General features: G+C 38.0%; 1 protein-coding gene across 2 annotated transcripts in view; it reads right to left on the bottom strand.

Annotated features, from left to right (window-relative positions):
* Positions 1-1266: 1266 nt before the first annotated feature.
* The window catches only part of UTP20 (UTP20 small subunit processome component), a 95770-nt gene continuing 78085 nt past the window's right edge, over positions 1267-18951 (bottom strand). For both annotated transcript variants that reach the window (XM_079141336.1, XM_079141337.1), the window contains 17 exons: positions 18492-18658; positions 17807-17948; positions 16985-17101; positions 14474-14644; positions 14124-14255; positions 13634-13744; positions 12172-12251; positions 11703-11772; positions 11394-11576; positions 10578-10709; positions 9856-9988; positions 7690-7877; positions 6629-6700; positions 3594-3878; positions 3267-3393; positions 1854-1999; positions 1267-1612 (listed from right to left, as the gene is read on the bottom strand). In XM_079141336.1, coding sequence (XP_078997462.1) covers positions 1457-1612; positions 1854-1999; positions 3267-3393; positions 3594-3878; positions 6629-6700; positions 7690-7877; positions 9856-9988; positions 10578-10709; positions 11394-11576; positions 11703-11772; positions 12172-12251; positions 13634-13744; positions 14124-14255; positions 14474-14644; positions 16985-17101; positions 17807-17948; positions 18492-18658 — 2412 coding nt within the window. In that variant the 3' untranslated portion in view covers positions 1267-1456. The remainder of the gene's footprint in view (positions 1613-1853; positions 2000-3266; positions 3394-3593; positions 3879-6628; positions 6701-7689; positions 7878-9855; positions 9989-10577; positions 10710-11393; positions 11577-11702; positions 11773-12171; positions 12252-13633; positions 13745-14123; positions 14256-14473; positions 14645-16984; positions 17102-17806; positions 17949-18491; positions 18659-18951) is intronic.

Raw genomic sequence — 18951 nt, 5'->3', positions numbered from 1 at the left:
TCTGGACCAATGACTGCTGAGAATGTTCACAGGCTGATGAGTGGACCAAGGACTGGGGATGTTCGCAGGCTGACAATCTGGACTAATGACTGCTGAGAATGTTCACAGGCTGATGAGTGGACCAATAGCTGGCTGGGATGTTCACAGACTGACAATCTGGGCTGTAAAATGGTGTGGGGGAGAATAATAGCAGATCTGATGGCAACACTTGCTACCACTTGGTATTGTCAGCCCTATCAATTTGATGAATTAAAAAAGAGAATGTCATTCTACTGTTAATGTGCATTTTTCAGCGGGGTGTGGTTGTGCATGCCTGTAATCCCACCAACTCAGTAGTCTGAGGCAGAAGGACTGCAGGTTTGTGACCAGCCTCAGCAATTTAGTGAGAACCTATCTTAAAAAATAAAAAGGGCTGGGGATGAGCTCAGTGGTAGAGCACCCCTGAGTTCAATCCCTAGTTTAAAAAAAACAAAAACAAAACCCTCCCCCCACAAGTCCTGGTATCGATCATTGAACTTCTGGTGTGGTGATACGGATTCTAGGGACCCATATTGCCAGGTGGTGCTTGGGCATCTCAAGGCAACAACTCTTTACCAACTGGTATTTAAATATTTAAGAACTGATACAGCCATATCAGCTAATTGTTAAAGGATCGTTTATATTTCTTCTTTTATGCAACATCCATTTCTCTCTTGCCACTTTTTCTACTGGATTATCTTCATTGATAGGTGTTGATTATTTAGTGTGGGCACTATGAATCTTTTGGCAGAATACAGTATGTGCCATAGCCTAGCTTGTATCTTTTCATTTTCTTAATTTTTAATGAAGTAATAAGACATTCCTTCCATGGATAGCACACTGTGTCCTTTTGGTATTTATAGGGTAAGAACTTTAGCATCTCCTTTTCTAAGAGCATCATGGCTGGCTGGCTTATCTTCCATATAAATTTTAGAATCAGATTTATCAGGTTAACATTTTTGGTTTTTCATACAGTGTGCATTTAATCAGTGGGATTTTGGAAGAACTAGCACCTTATGATATGAGATATTCCTATCCATGAACATGGCTATATTTCTCTACTTGTACAGATCATTTTTAATGCCTTTTGATAAAGCTTTATATATTCTCCATAAAGGTATTGCAAATATTTTGTTTCATTTATTCCTGCTACATTTTCTTGCTATTTAAACTTTTTATTAAAAAACCTGTTTTAAATTCTATCATATAGTATCACATGCTTTTAGACAATGAAGATAACAGTAGTAGTATTAAAAAACATTTTAATTTAAAAAATGACCATGATTACATTAAACTATATATATTATACATTGTGTCAAAGTTTAACTTAAGTAATAAAACCTGCTGTGATTTCAGCCCAGTAAAATATACCAGAAAGTTCATGTTTTGAGTTGAACTGAGACTATAAATTATGCTCCAGTATCAGCACAGGGAGTCTTCACTCCACTATTGCTAAATCTTTTAGGCTGTGACTTTTTTGCCTCTTGGCCTTATAGCCTGGACGCAGGAACTCTATCTTTCTCTTCTTTGCTTCACTTTTATTTTTATGTTTCTTCAGCTTTTTCTTGGCAGCAATATCAGGGTTAGTTACAAACTTGAAAAGAGAACAGAAATTTTATTACTTTTAAAGTACCTGTCAAACCAATTCGCCAAACATGCCATTATGTTCACCTTTAAACATCATGAATGCAATATATGCCCATTAATGAAAATATGGAACTCTAGCTATAAAGTTTCTACCACTCAAATCCTCAGTCCTCTTCTGGGTAAGCATGACATGGTTAAAAATGGGTTAAACCCAGCAAACAAGCCATTTTCTCAAACAGCAAACTCACCTCCAGAGCCTTCCTCTTTTTCCTGAGTGCCCTTTTCTCATTAGCCTGTTTCTGTACAGAGGCAAAGGCTAATGAGAAGCTCTCGAGCCCAACCAGCTTTTTAAGTAATTCTATTATTTCCTGAGATAGATTCTTCAGCAAAGGATCTACTTAAACACAGAATATGGTTAGAGATAGTCACATGGAAAAGGACACAGCTAAACACCAACAAAATCAACACAGTACAATATTTAAATGTGTGGCATTATTACTGTTAACTGCTGCAGCATTAACAGCAGTTCATGCTGTTAATGGCCCCTGCATTTCAGAGATAGGAGAATAAAGCATTGAACACACAGCACTCCCACCCACCATCTCATCCAGTGGCAATAAGAGACCAGGGACCATGAGGCCCACTTCCTAGCAGGCTCTGAAGACAATGAATTTGAGAACTTGACAAATACTTTGGATTATTTTTGTGAACCTGTTCAGCTCTATGCAGATGTAGGAGAGGTTAAGATTGCTTCTCTAGCCCTTCTCTAATCCATGGGTCACAGAGGCTTAGCTCTGCTCATAACCTTTTTTGGGAGATTAGAAACTGAGAAACTGACAGAAGGCTACGCTCTCCTACTTTTTTTCTGCTCCCTCCTCCAAATACAGATAACCCAGATATTTCATATTAATTTCAGGAAAACTCAGGACTTATGTGTTAGCCTGCAAACATCAGTCCCTCTGCACTGTTGAAGCCCCAGTGCCTGGCATATATTAAGTGCTCAGTACATGACGGCTTACTTAAACCAAAGCAGCCTCAACCTTCAACATTGCTCCTTTTCCCACAATTAGAGCAAGGAAACTTTCTATCAAGGTTGTAGAGATAAAAAAGCTCCTGTTTTGATATTTACTTTATTAACTTTTAAGCTCTTAACATCCACTGTACCTCTTTCCAACACAAAATTCCCTCTTTCCTATTATTAACAACAGGGATCTGTTAAGGGAATGGAACAAATGTACCAGGCAAGGAAAAAGAAGGAAAAACAGCAAATGTTAAAATTATATTTAAAAACTATTTCATAAAAGAATGATAAATATTTTTGCCTCATCGTTTTTAAAATAAAATTTTTATCATTGTTCACGGTGTTATGAGGTTCAGAACCATCTCAAACCATAGTTTTCTTTTGACTAACCTTTGCTTAGAAGTAAAACATAAAGCTTTTACTAGAGAATCATTCATGCTTTAGACATGAGAAAGCATAGAAGAGGGCCATCAAATATAATACAGATGTGCTTATCTACTTGCTATTAATTGTCTCACAAGTGTTCTGTCTTAAATTCTGAAAGGCAAAGTACAAAAAAGAGGAAGGGGGGCGGGTTCTCTAGGAGAAGTTAGGCATCTGAACATGAAAATATTCAGGACAACAGAAGCAGCAGGTTTACCTTGCTCTGAATAGGTGCTGTTCAGTTCTCGAAACAAGGGAGCTATGATCATTGGCAGATATGGCTTTACCTTGTCTACCCCAAGGTCCATAGCTACGGCACCAAGGAACTTAAAGATGCATGTTCTCTGAAAGTAAAGATTGTTTTCCCTTTAAATGTTTCTCTTTAACACAGCCACACAAATACACAGATATAAACTGTTCAATCTACTTTGGGGCAGATGTTATTGCTATAGTTGTAGGTTCAAAAGGGAAAATTTCTAGAGACTTGGAGGAAAACTAATACAATTAAAAAAAAAAAAATACTATTTCGGTTATCCTGTTGCACCTTTAAGAGATTTCTAGGTGAATAAGCAGCTTCCAATTTGGCCATCCGGGACAACTTCTGGATCAGCCACCGCAGTGTGGCTGGCTTGCTGGGCTCCTCCTTCTCTTCTCTGTCAGACTCTGCCTTTCCACCTGTGCAGGCCTTGTCATCTGTTGCCACTCTAGCCACCCTGACTCCAAAAGCTTCCTGTTCTTCCAGGTCTTCTTTTATCTCACCTTGCTTATCCTCAGAATCAGGTTCTAGTAAATATAAGACTTTGGCTACAAACAACAAATTCTTAACAACCTTTAAAAAAAAAAGGGGGGGGGAGGAATTAGATTTTGAAACAAATTTGCTTCTTGTTACAACATGAGCTAAAGTAGGCATTCTACAATTAGAAAATATAAACAATCTGGTACTACAGTATTAAACTGACTTTTTTTTTTTTGACATTTCTTGTTTTTCCATATAGTTCTTCCAAATTCATTTCCATGTAAGTTTCATCCTGTTGGCTAGTTCTGTGTGTCATACAACATAAATAAAGTATTTCCTATGGGCCAGCCATTTAATTTTTTTTTGTACCAGGGATTGAATGCAGGGGCACTTAACCACATAACCACAAAGCCATATCCCCAGGCCCTTTTTTATGAATTTTATTTACAGACAGGGTCTCACTGAGTTGCTGAGATTACAGGCATGTGCCACTGGTGGTTCATGGCCAAGTCATTTACGTTTTTAAAGAAAGCTTTCATCCCAACTTTCATCAGATTCTTTCAACCATTCTATGTAGAAGTAACGATATTAACGGATTATTGATTAGTTGCTTTATTGTTATTTGTTTAGGTACTGGGGTTTAACCCAGGGGCGCTTTACTACTGAGCTACATTCCCAGCCCTTTTTATTATTATTTTGAGAGAGGGTCTCACTAAATTGCTGAGGTTGTCCTCAAACTGGGGCTCTTCCTGTCTCAGTTTCCCAAATTGCTGGGATTACAGGCATGTGCCACTGTGCCCGGCTGATTAGTTGCTTTATATATAGTATTCCAATTCAACTTTAAAACATCTCAGCCAGATACTGTTAGCAGGAAAGAAAGCCAAGTTTCAGAGTTATTAAATGATTTACCCAAATACAAAGGGAGTGGCCAGTTAGGATTCAAAGATCTTTAGAATTCAAGGCCAGTTTCTTAAACTTGAGTTTCCCATCCTCAGCTCCCATCTAATTGTTAGGATTTTGATCTCAATATAATGGGACCATTCCTTTATTCCCTAGCTCTAACCTCCATCACATCTTTGATGTAAATATTTCACATCCATTATGTGAGGGAGGAAAGTAAGTTGGGTTGAATTCCTTGACCATCCTGGCTCTTCTGCTAGATATGCTGTGTTTTTAGTTCCCCCACAGCTATTTGTCAGAACCTCCACACACTCCAAGACTAGCTTAACCATTAAGAACTAATGCCAAACTGGGCACAGTTGTGCACACCTGTATTCCCAGATACTTGGGAGGTTGAGGCAGGATTGTGAATTAGAGGCTAGCCTCAGCAACTCAGTGAGATCTTGTCTCAAAAAATAAAAAGGGCTATAGCTCAGTGGCAGAGTGCCCCTGGGTTCAATCCTCAGTAAAACACACACGTTAATGTCAAGATCATAATTGCCTTCTGGAAGCCTGGTCCAAGTGAATACAGCCCAGGTTTGGCGGCCTTCTCACCCTGTGGCATTCACTTTGTTAATTCACCCTAAGATTCACGATCATCTAAAATCCCTAATTTCTTTTATCCTGTAAATCTTTTCCTTTCTGTGGTCTACCAGCTACTATGAAAACTGCTACTTTGTGAGACCTGACCCACTATCAACCCTAGTAGGATTTTGATGGCTCCATTTTGCCGTTCACTGAATAGCTATCCATTTCTCCTCTGAGCTTGCTATATAATGAAGCATTTTGGATCTTCATTGCAAAATGTGACAGAAGTGTCAGTGTTCATGACCTGCCACTTGAGATTATTCTTCAGATAAAAGCATTGACCAATGCCTAATGCCTACTGCACTGAATCTATAAGGCTCCATCTTGCCCAGGATGATTCATGGGGGACACAATCCAGGGCCATGGGATAAGTGGTGCTGACTTATGATCTACCAGCCCAAATGCTCTATCAAAAGAGGCAAAAATAAAAGCAGAAGTAGACTATTCCATAGCAATGTACTGCATATTTATAAGTGCCTTCTCTGTATTTACATTTTATAATATGAAAATACATAAAACATTTTTTTTTTTTTTTTTTTTTTTTTTGTACCAGGAATTGAAGCCAGGGGTGTGCTTACCTACTTTTAATTTTATTTCTTTAACAAAAATTTTTTTTAGTTGTAGATGGACAGCATGCCTTTGTTTTTATTTTTATGTGATGCTGACGATTGAACCCAGTGCCTCACATGTGGGAGGCAAGTGCTCTGCCACTCAGCTACAGCCCCAACCCCCCAAGACCTTTTTACTTTTTAATTTTGAGACAGGGTCTAGCTACATTGCTTAGGGCCTCACTAAGGCTGGTGATACTCCTGCCTCAGACTCCTGAGCTGCTGGGATTACAGCTGTGTGTCCCTTTATGATGGGATGATTCACGTACTTCTCTTAAGGATGGGCAATCCTTAGATCACACAGTAGCATGAATATTACTACGACCGCTTTAACTTTAAGGGATAAAGAGAGGAAACTCAATATTATAGTTTCTCTAGAAAAATAATCAACCAATCAGTGCCCCTTAAAGCTTTTGTCACAAAGTAGAGTATCTATGTGAAGGCTGAAGATGAGAAGATTAATAGCCTACCTCCCATTGTATCATCTTTACTGGGAATTGTAAACCATGAGTTGCCCCAATATAGTTCCCAAAGCTGACGATACTTGTGTATATAAATGAACATTTATTTGAGTACATGTCTATATTTTGCGAAATCTGCTGAGCACTAAAACAGTGGAAAACAAAATAACAAATATAAACATATTCCTAGACTGCTGGTAGAATAGTAGGTTGCTTTCTGTTAAACTTGGAGGACTATAATTCTTACCTGCTCTCCTAGAGACTGATCCAAAAATTTGGAATGCAACTGATGGCAAGAGGCTAGAGAGATACTTTTCATCTGTGGAAAGAAATGGTCATGGGCAAACATAAAACATTTCTCATTATTAAACAACAACAAAAATCAACCATAATACAACTGATAATACTAGATTTTGCTCTGCATGACAACCTGTATAGAGCTGGAGAGAAAAGTTCCATGAACAGAAATTATGTAATTGTTCCCTTCTGCCTACCCCTGCCCTAAACGTTTAGTCCCTTCTTTCCCTGCCAAAGACTAATAGTCTAAGTCCCTAAAACTATTAGAATACTTTGCAACATTCTGGTATTTTTTTCTTCTTTCTCTTTCTCCCTCCATCTTCTGCTTATTCAGTTTTTATGGGATTCTCACTATGAGCCATTCCGTGCTAAGTCTTTAGGAATCAAGAAACAGATATAACAAGGTCCCTCCCTAACATCTTTATGAACATGATCTCATTCAGTCATCAACAAGGTTATGAAGAAGGCAGGGCAGTATTAATCTTATTTTCTAATGTGGATAAAAGACACACAATGAGGGGGGTGGGGATGGGGGGGGAGGAAAGAGAGTGGACTGAGACAGACATCATCACCCTATGTACGCGTGTATATACGTGAATGGTGTGAATCTACATCATGCACAACCAGAAAAATGAAAAGTTGTACCCCATTTGTGTACAAGGAATCAAAATGCAGTCTGTAAAAATAAAAATAAAATTAAATTAAAAAGTAATATCTTTGAAGTTTTTAAGGCATTAATAAAAGATCAGGAATTTCTTAAAAGACACAATGAAAGATGGACAAGCTAAATAATCACAAATTTGATTAGACTGATGATCTAAAAATTATCTTTGGAAAACTGTGGCCTTGAGGGTAACCCCTCTCCAGTTGTTAACACTTCCTCATACCCACATGCAACATGCTGTCGTGGGAGACGTTTCTCCCAAGGGCTAACACCACAGTGTTATGTGAACCAGAGTGAACATTTCAGAGGTTACAAGGCAAGAAAAAGGTCTGAGAAAGAAACCTTACCTTCTGTTCAAGATCACCTGTTAGAAACCTGACTGCTACAGGGTCTACAAGTTTCTTTTTAGTCTTTTTGGCATTCCATTTTTGAATAAGCTCCTCTGGATGGCAAGAAGCAAAGAGCAATCCAAAAATCTGGGCTGCTGTGAGCCACACCCAGCTGTGTGGGTGTCTCAGGTAAGAGTGCACGTGACCTGGGGGAATCAGAATGCATTCTCAAATGTTGCACAGCTTTTATGATTCTTTGGTGGTAAATATGACTGATTTGGGCATATACTGAGTGTCATGTGTTTGGAATGAATAACCAAAGAGGGCCAAAATAGTCCGTTTCCCAGAACACCACTAGGAGATAGGGAGAAGTGAGGTGAAGAGACACTGAAACAACTAGTAAACTAACTCCCTGTGTGGTAAATGACACTGAAAGATATGCCTAAACCTACAGACAGACCCTGTTCCACATAAACTAGTTTCAGATTCGGGGAGATAAGATGGCATTTAACATTACATTCTCTGAAGTGACTAATGTATGTATGTATGTATGTATGTATGTATGTATGTATGTATGTATGTGTGTGTGTGTGTATCTTATGTATATAATAGTGAAACTGGTGGTTCCAAGTAGCTGCCTGGAAAACTATCATTCATGAATGTTTTCTCTGTGCCAGGTACAGAGCAGTGTGCTACATACATTACCTTATTTAGAGCCTCTCAACAGTTCTGTGAGGATACAATTGCCATTTATAATCTAACAAGAGGAAATGGATATCCAGAGAGGCCGAGTGTCATGGCACGAGCAGAGACTGGCCTGGGCCCTAGTTCAGTCTGATCCCAGAGTGGATAATTTTTCAGCATTAGGCTACACATAATTGGAAAGTACAGATGAAAAGTCTTGTAATGTAGGTATTGTGAGTGGGCCATCCCACTCACATTCAGTTTTAGCCTATACTACTATATTTCATGAGTATGTTATTTACATTCTATATAAATCTTTGTAACAATCTGGCCATGTCTCAGTGGAGCCAGACCCAAGCAAGTCATATAAACTGTTATTTCTCTTTTAGGTACTAGTGATTGAACCCAGGCACTTTACCACTGAACTACATCCTTAGTCCTTTTTATTTTGATACAGGGTCTCACTAAGTTGCTGAGTCTGACCTTGAACTTGCAATGATTCTGCCTTGTCCTCTGAGTTACTGGGGTTACAGGAGTGTGTCACCACACCTGGCTAAACTGTGTTATTTCTCACAGGATCACAGGTTCTGGCTCTTAAACCAACAACTAACTGAAATTTATCATGTTAAAATTAAAATCTGTGGAGTCTTATTTTTCATCTGGAGAGTGATACTGTATTTAAATGACCCACACAAGTGATACGGTTTAGTAAATTATGGCACATTTGCATGATGGCTATTGAAAAGGACTGCTAGAAGTGAACTGTGGTATAGTAATATGCTTGCTCATGTACAAACAGCATATGAAAGTTTTATATGGAACTAAGAAACCTCTCTAAAAAAAAAATCATACCTATTTAACAATAAGAAAGACTGGATAGAAATATAGACTATGTATACATACTTCAAAATATCATTCTGTACATGGCAAATATTCCTAATTATTACATGTCAATTATACCTTAATAAAGCAGGGGGGGAGGGAAGGATAGAGAAAGAAGGAAGGGGAAAAATATATGCCAAATTATCATCAAGCAGAACTTGGAGAATTTTTCCTTTTATTATCTGACAATATTCTTTTATAAATGAAATGTGTTACATGAAGTAATTTTTTTTTTTTAAAGAAACATTTTGACTATTACCAATCTGATAGAATCTTTCACATTTTCTTTCTCAGAGGCTTTTCCCCTCACATCTACTTTTTGAAGTGTTCATATTCTAATTTCTCAAATCTATTTTCAATAACTATATCACAACTAATGTTTTTTCAACCAGGGATTGAATTCAGAGGTGCTTATTCACTGAGCCATATCTCCAGCCCCTTTTTATTTTTTGAGACAGGATCAACTTGCTAAGTTGCTTAGGACCTCATTAATTGCTAAGTCTGGCTTTGTACTTGCGATCCTCCTGCCTCAGTCTCCTGAGCCACATGGATTACAGGTGTGCACCACCATGCCTGGGCTAATGTGTTTTTAGATTTAAATGAAAAGGAAATACTTACTCCAGATTTTACTCAAAGTCTCAGAGGGCTTGGTAAACTGAATAAAATTACATTCCTTGATAAGTTTACTTATCAGCATAAGAAAACTGAAGAGCAGGCGATCTGCAGCTTTTTCTTCAGTCTCTTCCATGATCTAAACATGGGGTGAACATATCAATAAAGACAACAACATGAAGTACCTGGTATACCTGTTTATGTCAGCATATAAATCCCTACCAAGGCACTGCAGACATTTTTTGGCCATATAATCCTTTGCTATAGGGGATGTCACATGACTAGTATGTTTAGCAGCATCCCAGGCATTTATCCACTAGATGTCAGTAGCAACCCGCTCCCTCCAACTGTGACAATGAAAATTGTTTCTAGACACTGCCAAATGACCTACGGGTGGCAAGATTGTCTGAGCTGAGAACCTTTACCCCCCCACTTTAAAAAGAAATTCCAATTGCACTAAATTCTTGCTTTAATTAACAAAGAACATTCAAAAAATATTTTTAGTTGTAGATGGACACAATATTATTTTATTTATTTTTTAAAATGTGGTACCAGGGATCAAACCCAGTGCCTCACTTGTGCTAGGCAAGCACTCTACCACTGAGCCACAACCCCAGCCCAACAAAGAACATTTTTTAGAAATTATTTAATCTACTAGTTATAGTCTGTCAAGTACAACTTTATTATAAACATCAGCAGAAATTTTTATTTCCTAACAAATTACTTACATCTTTAAAGTTTTCAGGATCAATTTCCTTTTCAATCACAGGAAGAACATTTCCAAGTCTTCTCTCAAAATCAACTCCTTCACTTTCCACAAACAAACCACAGATCAGGGCAGCAAGTTGTCTATTTAAGCTCTACCAAAAATAAACCACCACAATCGAGTGTCAATACAACTTGGGAAGTTGTTTCCAAAATTATAAAACCAAGGTGGGCATTATATGTCAACAATCAGACAATAAGAAACCTTTTGATGCCAGAATCAATTAAATACAGTGTTTCCATGGTCAACAAACAGAAGTGAAGCAATCCTCACACCCAAAAATAACATTAGAAAAAAGACACTTATTCATTGAATACTTTGATACACATTTTTCCATAAAAAAAGAAAAAAGAAATGGAAAGAGGTCTCACTTCCATCCCCTAACCCTCAATTATACAGCTATGCAACAAATTACTCATTAGCACAAGACATTTATATTCCAAAGATGGGCCACTGCTGATGGTGGCAGTCAGTAGGTGGACAGAATAATAAAATATGAATAAGCAAACCTGGAAAAAATGATATTCATTAATAGGCTCTACTTAGTAAATGAAGATCATATTCATGCAGTAGAGTGCTTTGCTAGCAATAATAATGCAGTAGGAATGCAAGTGATAACTTTCTATAATTTCTCATACTTTCTGAAACTTTGAGAATGTATTATTTGCATAATCAGATATAAGTAAAGCTATTTGGGATAAGCCAGTTCAATATTATATAATATGTATTTTTATTTGAAGTATGGACTTGTTGAACCGTGATTAAAAACAACACTAACCTTTTTTGCTCCAAACCAGGAGATAACCATATCGAATAGCCAATCTTTCTTCTCAAGGCTAATTTTACTGAGTAAGGATTTGATTGCTAGAGATGCCATCTTTTTGCACACAGCAGAGTCATCATTCACCATTGTTAGACAAAGAGGGATGAAGAACATCCCACAGTTCTCATGGAGCAGTCCCTACAGGAAAAAAGGCATTGGTGAGTTTACTGGGAATGGAATTCCTACAACTGCTGTCCATCAAGGAAACCCCAGGGTTTCCAGGGATCATGGGCAAAGAGTTGAAGGGTTTGTGAGTCACAGTACCTGAGGGAATGTGTCAAAGAGATAGGCGATCATTTCCAAGGTGGACTCTCTCCCAGTCTCATGTTCATAACTAGGGTAAGAACATTCGGTAGACTGTTAGTATCGTCTAAATTTATTGAAAAAAAATATTAAGGTATCAGTCTATTTTTTTTGTTTTAGAAACAAAATGCTCCATTTGCTCAATTTTAATGTTTATATTCATTAAGCTCCTTTAAATGTCATTTTATTAGATTTTCATCACTGTCCTCAGTGAACTTACAATCAATAGTCAGATTAGACTGAGTGAAAATCAATTTACAGAACTGACATATGAAGCCAGACACAATGCCTGACAATCAAGCCAACAAATCACATTAGCATCCTCAAAGAATGTGCCACTATATTTGGGCTTGTCCTTTTCAAGACAGCCACTGTATTAAAAGAAACAAACTAGCCCTTTGCCTTTGTATAAAAAATGGTTTAAGCTTACTTCAGTTGAGCGAGCATGAATTCCAAGTTTGGTCTCAATTTCTCACCAAGGGGATAGTCAAGAATATATTTCAGAAAAACCTAGAACAACAATAACAACAACAAAATCACACAGTTGCTATTTGGATTCTGTCATTCCAGGATTTCTGTTTCCTAAGCTACTTTCTGAGACACACTGGTAGCCTATATAAAAACCTTCCATAAGGGTAATCAACCAGGCTTTCCAACAGACTCCAGCTAATTCTGCCTACTAAGTCAACTAATGTGCCCCTTCTTGTCTCCTGCTTCTCTCAGTTGGGTCCTGTCCCATGTGCATGACTGAATCAAGTCTTGACCTGCCCACTGCCTTGGTGGTTTAAGGCTCTAAATCTCAACCTATACATCAGAAGCTGATCTCTCTGACAGGTGGGGCAGTGGACTGAGTAAGGACTGTGGTTCAACCTTGTGTCTCCCCTTGTTATAACAACATGATGATAAATTAACATTGATAATGTATGCCAAGCACTGTGTTAAGTGTTTATTAGTTAATTCCCCTCACTCCCTTAGGAAGTAAGTGGTGATATCACATTTTACAACTGAAGATCATGAAGATGGCAGACAGGTTCAGTAACTTGCTTGTGTGACAGTGCCAGAATTTCATTCCTATTCTGTGCCCAAAGGCTTCATTTAAAATCATTAGTATTCAGCCTCCTTTATTAATAAATTGTGAGAACTAATAATGCACATTATTTAACTTTCCAAGGTCTGTTTTTTTTCCTAGCTGTAAAATGTGGATAATATTCTTTTGAAGGGTAGTGTAAATAGAGGTGGTGTTTGTAAACTCCTGGGGGCACAGCTAGTATTTTAATAAAAGTTAGTTTTCCTTCCTAAGTAATAAAGCGACTTTTTTCCAAAGACATTTCTTCCCTTCCAGCCTGACCGTCACGGCAGTCCAAACCCTCCTTCAACCTGAGTGCATATTTCTAATTCAGATCTTCCGCTTCTTGGGTATGATATACATTCAGAAGATTAGAGAGGGACAATGTATGAACAAATGTAAGTGTGTCACTCCTCTACCTAAGGATCTCACTAGTTTATTACTCTTAGAACAAAGTCCTAAACTTTTACAAGACCACAAGTTTCTGTCCCATTTGGCTTTCCTTTCTTCTTCCCCCAACCTTCATTTAGTTCCTCAAACAAGGTGAGCTCTTGTTCACCTAAGGGTTATCTTCCTCAGGCATTTATTTCTCCTTGTCCTGAAAGCTAAGCATTATTCTTCCTTCAAGTTTTGGCTTACCTGTCAATCCTCAGGAAAGCTTTCTCTGACCTACTGCACTAGGTGCTTAAGTCTTAGAGCATAGCAAGAATATGACAAAAAGTGGTCTTCAGAGTTCAGTCAATACTGACAGCTAACTAACTAAAAGATGTACTGCTACAGTGGGGCCCACCAACCCTTACTATGGGCATAAGCTCTCTCTACACACCTGTCTGCACTGGACTCTGGCAGGTTCACTTTGTGCAGATATTGCCAACTTGGATACTTTTCTCATGACGTCATCAATTTCTGGGACCAATAACTTTCTTGATAAAATAGCCTAAAATATAAAAGGAAAAGGACAGATTAATTTCATGTGTCTTACTGCCAATAGATGTAGGTACTTTTAGATGTTAAAGTAGTTGTAGGCACTTTTCAAGCAATGAAAGTTAACTTCAAAAGAAAAAAAACATGTACTTGGTAGAGTACCTGTATTGTCCAGAATTCTCTGGGAATGCTTATATGGAGTGTATATAAACATTTTTGTAAGTAGATAACGTTAGCTTATAACTGACCCATTAAAATCATAATAATCTTTATAAATTACTTAATTTCAGTGGTCTGCAAGTAGTCAAAACAGTGTGTTCCACATTGTTCTAAATATTGGACCTGAGGCTCACAAACTGTGCAAGCAAGCCAAGATTGTAGTGACATCATACCTTCAGAAGACCAAATGCTGTGGCTTGTCTTGAAGTATCGTACATGTCCTCTTCAGCATAGGCCAGTAGAACTTGAAGCTGTTTTTCAGTTATCTGGTAAGATTTGACTTTCTTTACAAGTATAGTCACACACTGCAAGTAACGAGTGAAGTTAACAGCCAGCAAACTCCACATGTCAGGATCCAGTGAAATGATAAGGACTTGATAGAACATCAGCACTTTTTCACAGAGGATACTAACCCTCAAGCACTAGCAAATAATTATGGAAATAATTCTGCCCAAGGCCAAAGGGAAATGGGGAAAACTACTCTAGGTCCTGGCTTTCTGTAGGAGCAACTGATTCACCTCACCTTGAAACAATTTACCACCAGGTGGAAGTTCTGGCCCCTGGCAGCCCCGAGTTTCGCATAGTTCTTCAGCAGAAGAAAAAGGTGTTTCGTAAGCTGTCCTGCTTTTCTTTCAATGGAAGGCAGAGGGAACCTCAAGACCCAGATCAGACATTGTAAAGCACCTGTGATCACCTGAGAAAACAAAATATAAAGCAGTCACCTTATGGAGTGACTAAATCTATCAACCCAGCACCAGAGGCTGTGTAGATTGTACAAGAGGCTGAGTTGAATAACTAAATTTAGAATTCTTTTTTGTTTTTGGAAAAATACATTTTAAATGACTCTTCTATTTTCCAAAATGGTACTTCAATGTAATTCATCCTTACTAACCCTGTATTATGTATACACTGTACCGGGCATTATTATTATTATTTGTGGTGCTGGGAATCCAACCCAGGGCTTTGTCCACCTTAGGTAAGTGCTCTGTCACTGAGTTACATTTCTAGTCCTCTATCTGTTATTAAAAATACAAAGATAAAGAAGGAAACTATCTCTGTGTTTAAGGAAAAAATAGATGGCTCAGAAATTAAGTATAGGAACAATTAACAGTCATTTAATATAGTTCAGTGCTATGCATAAGGATGTGGAAAAAGTGTGCTAAGACCATGTGCTTATACATGAACTCTGAAGGTCAAACCTTGAGATTCCCAGGATCAGCTAGTTCAGCTCTATCTACTATAATCCTACTGCTCTGACTATACTGCAATGGATTAGATGAAAACACAGAAGAAAGAGTTGGGAGTTTAAAAGACCTGGATGTTAAATCCCAGCTCTACAATTGACTACTGTGTGACTCTAGAGATGTTATTAACCTCTAAGCATCCTCACCTATGAAGGCGCTGTGCAGAAATGGGATATGTGTAGGCTTTGGAGTCCAATGGACTTTGGTTCACATCCTAAAATTGTAAGTAGACCTTAGTCCTAGTTTTCCCCTGTATGAAACAGAAATGTTGGGACTTGGGATGTGGCTCCGTGGTAGAGTGCTTCTCTGGCACACACGAGGCCCTGGGGTTTGATCCCCAGCACCACAAAACAAACAAAAAATTCCAGAAATGTTAAGAATATCTGCCTAAGGGGTAGGGTTAGAATCAGAAAGATGACTTTATTTATTTATTAATAAATTTAGATATTTTATCTTTTTATTTTTTTTTTATCTTTACAGACTCCATTTTGATTCATTGTACACAAATGGGGTACAACTGTTCATTTCTATGGTTGTACACGATGTAGATTCACACCATTTGTTTAATCATACATGGACATAAGGTAAAGATGTCTTTCATACCCCCGCTCCCTCCTTCCCTCTCATTTTCCTCTACACAATCCAAAGTTCCTCCATTCTTCTCTTACCCCCCCCCCCCCATTATGTATCATCATTCACTTATCGGGAAAACATTTGGCCTTTGGTTTTTGGGGACTGGATTATTTCACTTAGCATGATATTCTTCAATTCCATCCATTTACCAGCAAATCCCATAATTTTATTCTTCTTTATGGCTGAATAATATTCCATCATGTATATATACCATAGTTTCTTTATCCATTCATCTTCTGAAGGGCATCTAGATTGGTTCCACAATCTAGCTATTGTGAATTGAACTGAGGAGTGGGATAACTGGATCAAAAGTGGTTTCATTTCAAGTTTTCTGAGGAATCTCTATACTGCTTTCCAGAGTGGCTATACTAATTTGCAACTCCACCAGCAATGTAAAAGTGTGCCCTTTTCCCCACATCCATGCCAACACCTATTATTGCTTGTGCTCTTGATAATAGCCATTCTAATTGGAGTAAGATGAAATCTTAGGGTGGTTTTAATTTGCATTTCCCTAATTACTAGAGATGTTGAACACTTTTTCATATATTTATTAATTACCTGTGTATCTTCTTCTGTAAAGTATCTGTCCAGTTCTTTAGTCTATTTATTGACTGGGGTCTTTGTATTTTTGGTGTAAAGTTTTTAAGTTCTTTATAAATTTTGGAGATTAGTGCTCTATCTGAAGTGCATGTGGAAAAAGATTTTCTCCCACTCTGTGGGCTCTCACATTATTGAATGTATCTTCTGCTGAGAAACAGTTTTTCAGTTTGAATCCATTCTATTTATTGATCCTTGATTTCATTTCTTGGACTTTAGGAGTCTTGTTAAGGAAAGAAGGATGACTTTATGACAGTGACAGTCGTAATGATGATGACGATCACTGGTCTGGGGACAATACTAACCACCCTCAAGGAATTTTTGAGGATCAGACAAGATGATTAATGTACCTAGAAGTGTTCTAAAAGATATTAAGAGATATCCAAACAAATGGGACTTATTAATTCAGGAAACAGTGGTGGTTCATGGTGTCACTGATCCATTTAAAAACTCCACCATCTCACAAAGTAAGAGCCCTGAAATGAATTCCAAAAATTCTGCATGTCATGGCTTCTGTGAGGGAATGGATGCTCCAACATGGGCTGCAAACCAATGCTCACCTTCACGTCCATGGAACCCAGGCAATCTATGAGGAGAGACACGAAAGGATCCAACATTTCCAGGACATGATCACTTGAAGACTTGATCTTAGAAGTCTTCAGACTCAGATGAAGCAGCTAAAAATTGTGAAAAATATATTGCACATTAGATGCCTTGAAGACTGGATGTGTGAGGTCAAATGTGAAATAAGAGACACACATGAAATGTTAAGATGCTTCTATTTGAAATGACAAATATTTTTAAGAAGTAAGTCAAGAAGGTGGAAGCTCACTGTGCAGTTGAGATGCTAAGTCCAAGTAGCAAATGGTTACTCAGTGTCTGCTGTGATTCCAAGCACTGGCTCAGTATGCTGGGCAAAGCAATGACTAAGATGGACATGGTTCCCGTCCTGAGAGACCTTAGCCAGGAAGACAGACTCTAAGAAAGTGTGATTGCTAGGTGCTCTGAGGCTTGTGGGGGCATGGGTAGAGGGAAGAGTAGGCAGTGAAGTCTTAGGGGCAGCAATAGAGTACGGGGACTTTATGGAAAGGAAAGGAAGCCAGAATGGCCACAGCACATGATGGAATGGTATAGGATGAGGCTACAACCCCGAAACCCAAATGAAGAACTGGGCTCTCTCCTAGGAAAAATGGGAACCAAAGGAAATAAAATAACCAGACTTATATTTTTAAAAGCTCATCATCTTAAAAAAAAATTCAAAGTGAGAGTTACTCATGAGTAAGGCAACAGTGAAATCCCAGTAAGTACTAGAAATTCAGCAAAAAATTAAATAGTACAGACTCTGTGAAGACAGTGAGTCTCATTTTAAGAATAATTCTTACCCGAAGCCCAGATTCAATAAATATGTGCATGTTGGTTTTCCTGCTCACAACTGCTTTTGGTCCACCTCGAACTGGAGTTGGGGGGAGCAGCAGGCAGCTCTGGGGTGGCAGACGTGGGTCAGGTGCAGGGGCTGCTGGACTTCTATCAGTCACAATGGAATAAAAATGAAAAGCACTGTCAGCTACATTCCAAGAAGTTACTGCGGCCCTCCACGGAGATGAGAGCCAAGCACTTAACAATATGCTCTGGTTTCCTCCCTTCCCTTAACTACAAACACACAAGAGATGCAATCCTGCTAAAACAGAGGTCAGATCAAAGAACATATCTAAATGAAGACAAACAGCAAGAAGACGTTCCCTTTGATGCCTGAAAATAAGTGGCAAGAACCCTTTTCCAGAACACAGAAGCAAAATCCAAATGAAGTATACTAATGTATAAGGTATTTTCACATCTTCTAAGGTCTAAATCTGCAATAAGTTGTGCATATTTAAAATCTATTCTTGCATTCAATAAATATTTAAAACAAAAATGGCATCAGAGAAATTACCATTTCTATCACAGATACCTCAAAGAAAATCTCATGTTGAAAAGTATCAATTTGAAGGACCACTATACCACAAAGAGTAGTACTTATACTTCAGATAATATAATTTTTATTTTTCATTAGAACAAATCCAAACTTACTTTTCTTTCTCTGTTAATAGGGGTAGGTTTTCACTGACCAAACCATAACTGAGCAATAGAATAGATTCTGCTGTCATTTCCTGATTTACAATTAATCCTGCTATGATTCGGCGTAAGGTTTCATGAACTTTCCGGGCCAGTTTTAAACTTGTGGTATTTTGTAGGATCTAAAGGCAAACATAAATGTTATGTGGAAATAACACAAACCAATTAGATATGTTGTAATGGTGTTTCTTTTTTATTCGCTTTCTAATGTAGTTTTTCTAATTAAAAAAATTCATAATAAAATTTCAAGCAGATATATACATATAAAGTTAAGTCTCTTATAAACTTAAACCCAGAGATAACCACTGTGAACAGTTTGTGTGCCTCAGAATCTTCCCATTTCCTCCCTGCTCCCTCCTTCCCTGTAGGTGAGGTATCAGGACATACTCCTGGGATAAATGGTGAGACTTCAACA

Source organism: Sciurus vulgaris (genome assembly GCF_902686455.1).
Source record: "Sciurus vulgaris genome assembly, chromosome: 5".
Classification (NCBI taxonomy): domain Eukaryota; kingdom Metazoa; phylum Chordata; class Mammalia; order Rodentia; family Sciuridae; genus Sciurus; species Sciurus vulgaris.
The sequence above is the reverse complement of the archived record's forward strand: the minus strand, read 5'-3'. Positions and strand labels throughout refer to the sequence as shown.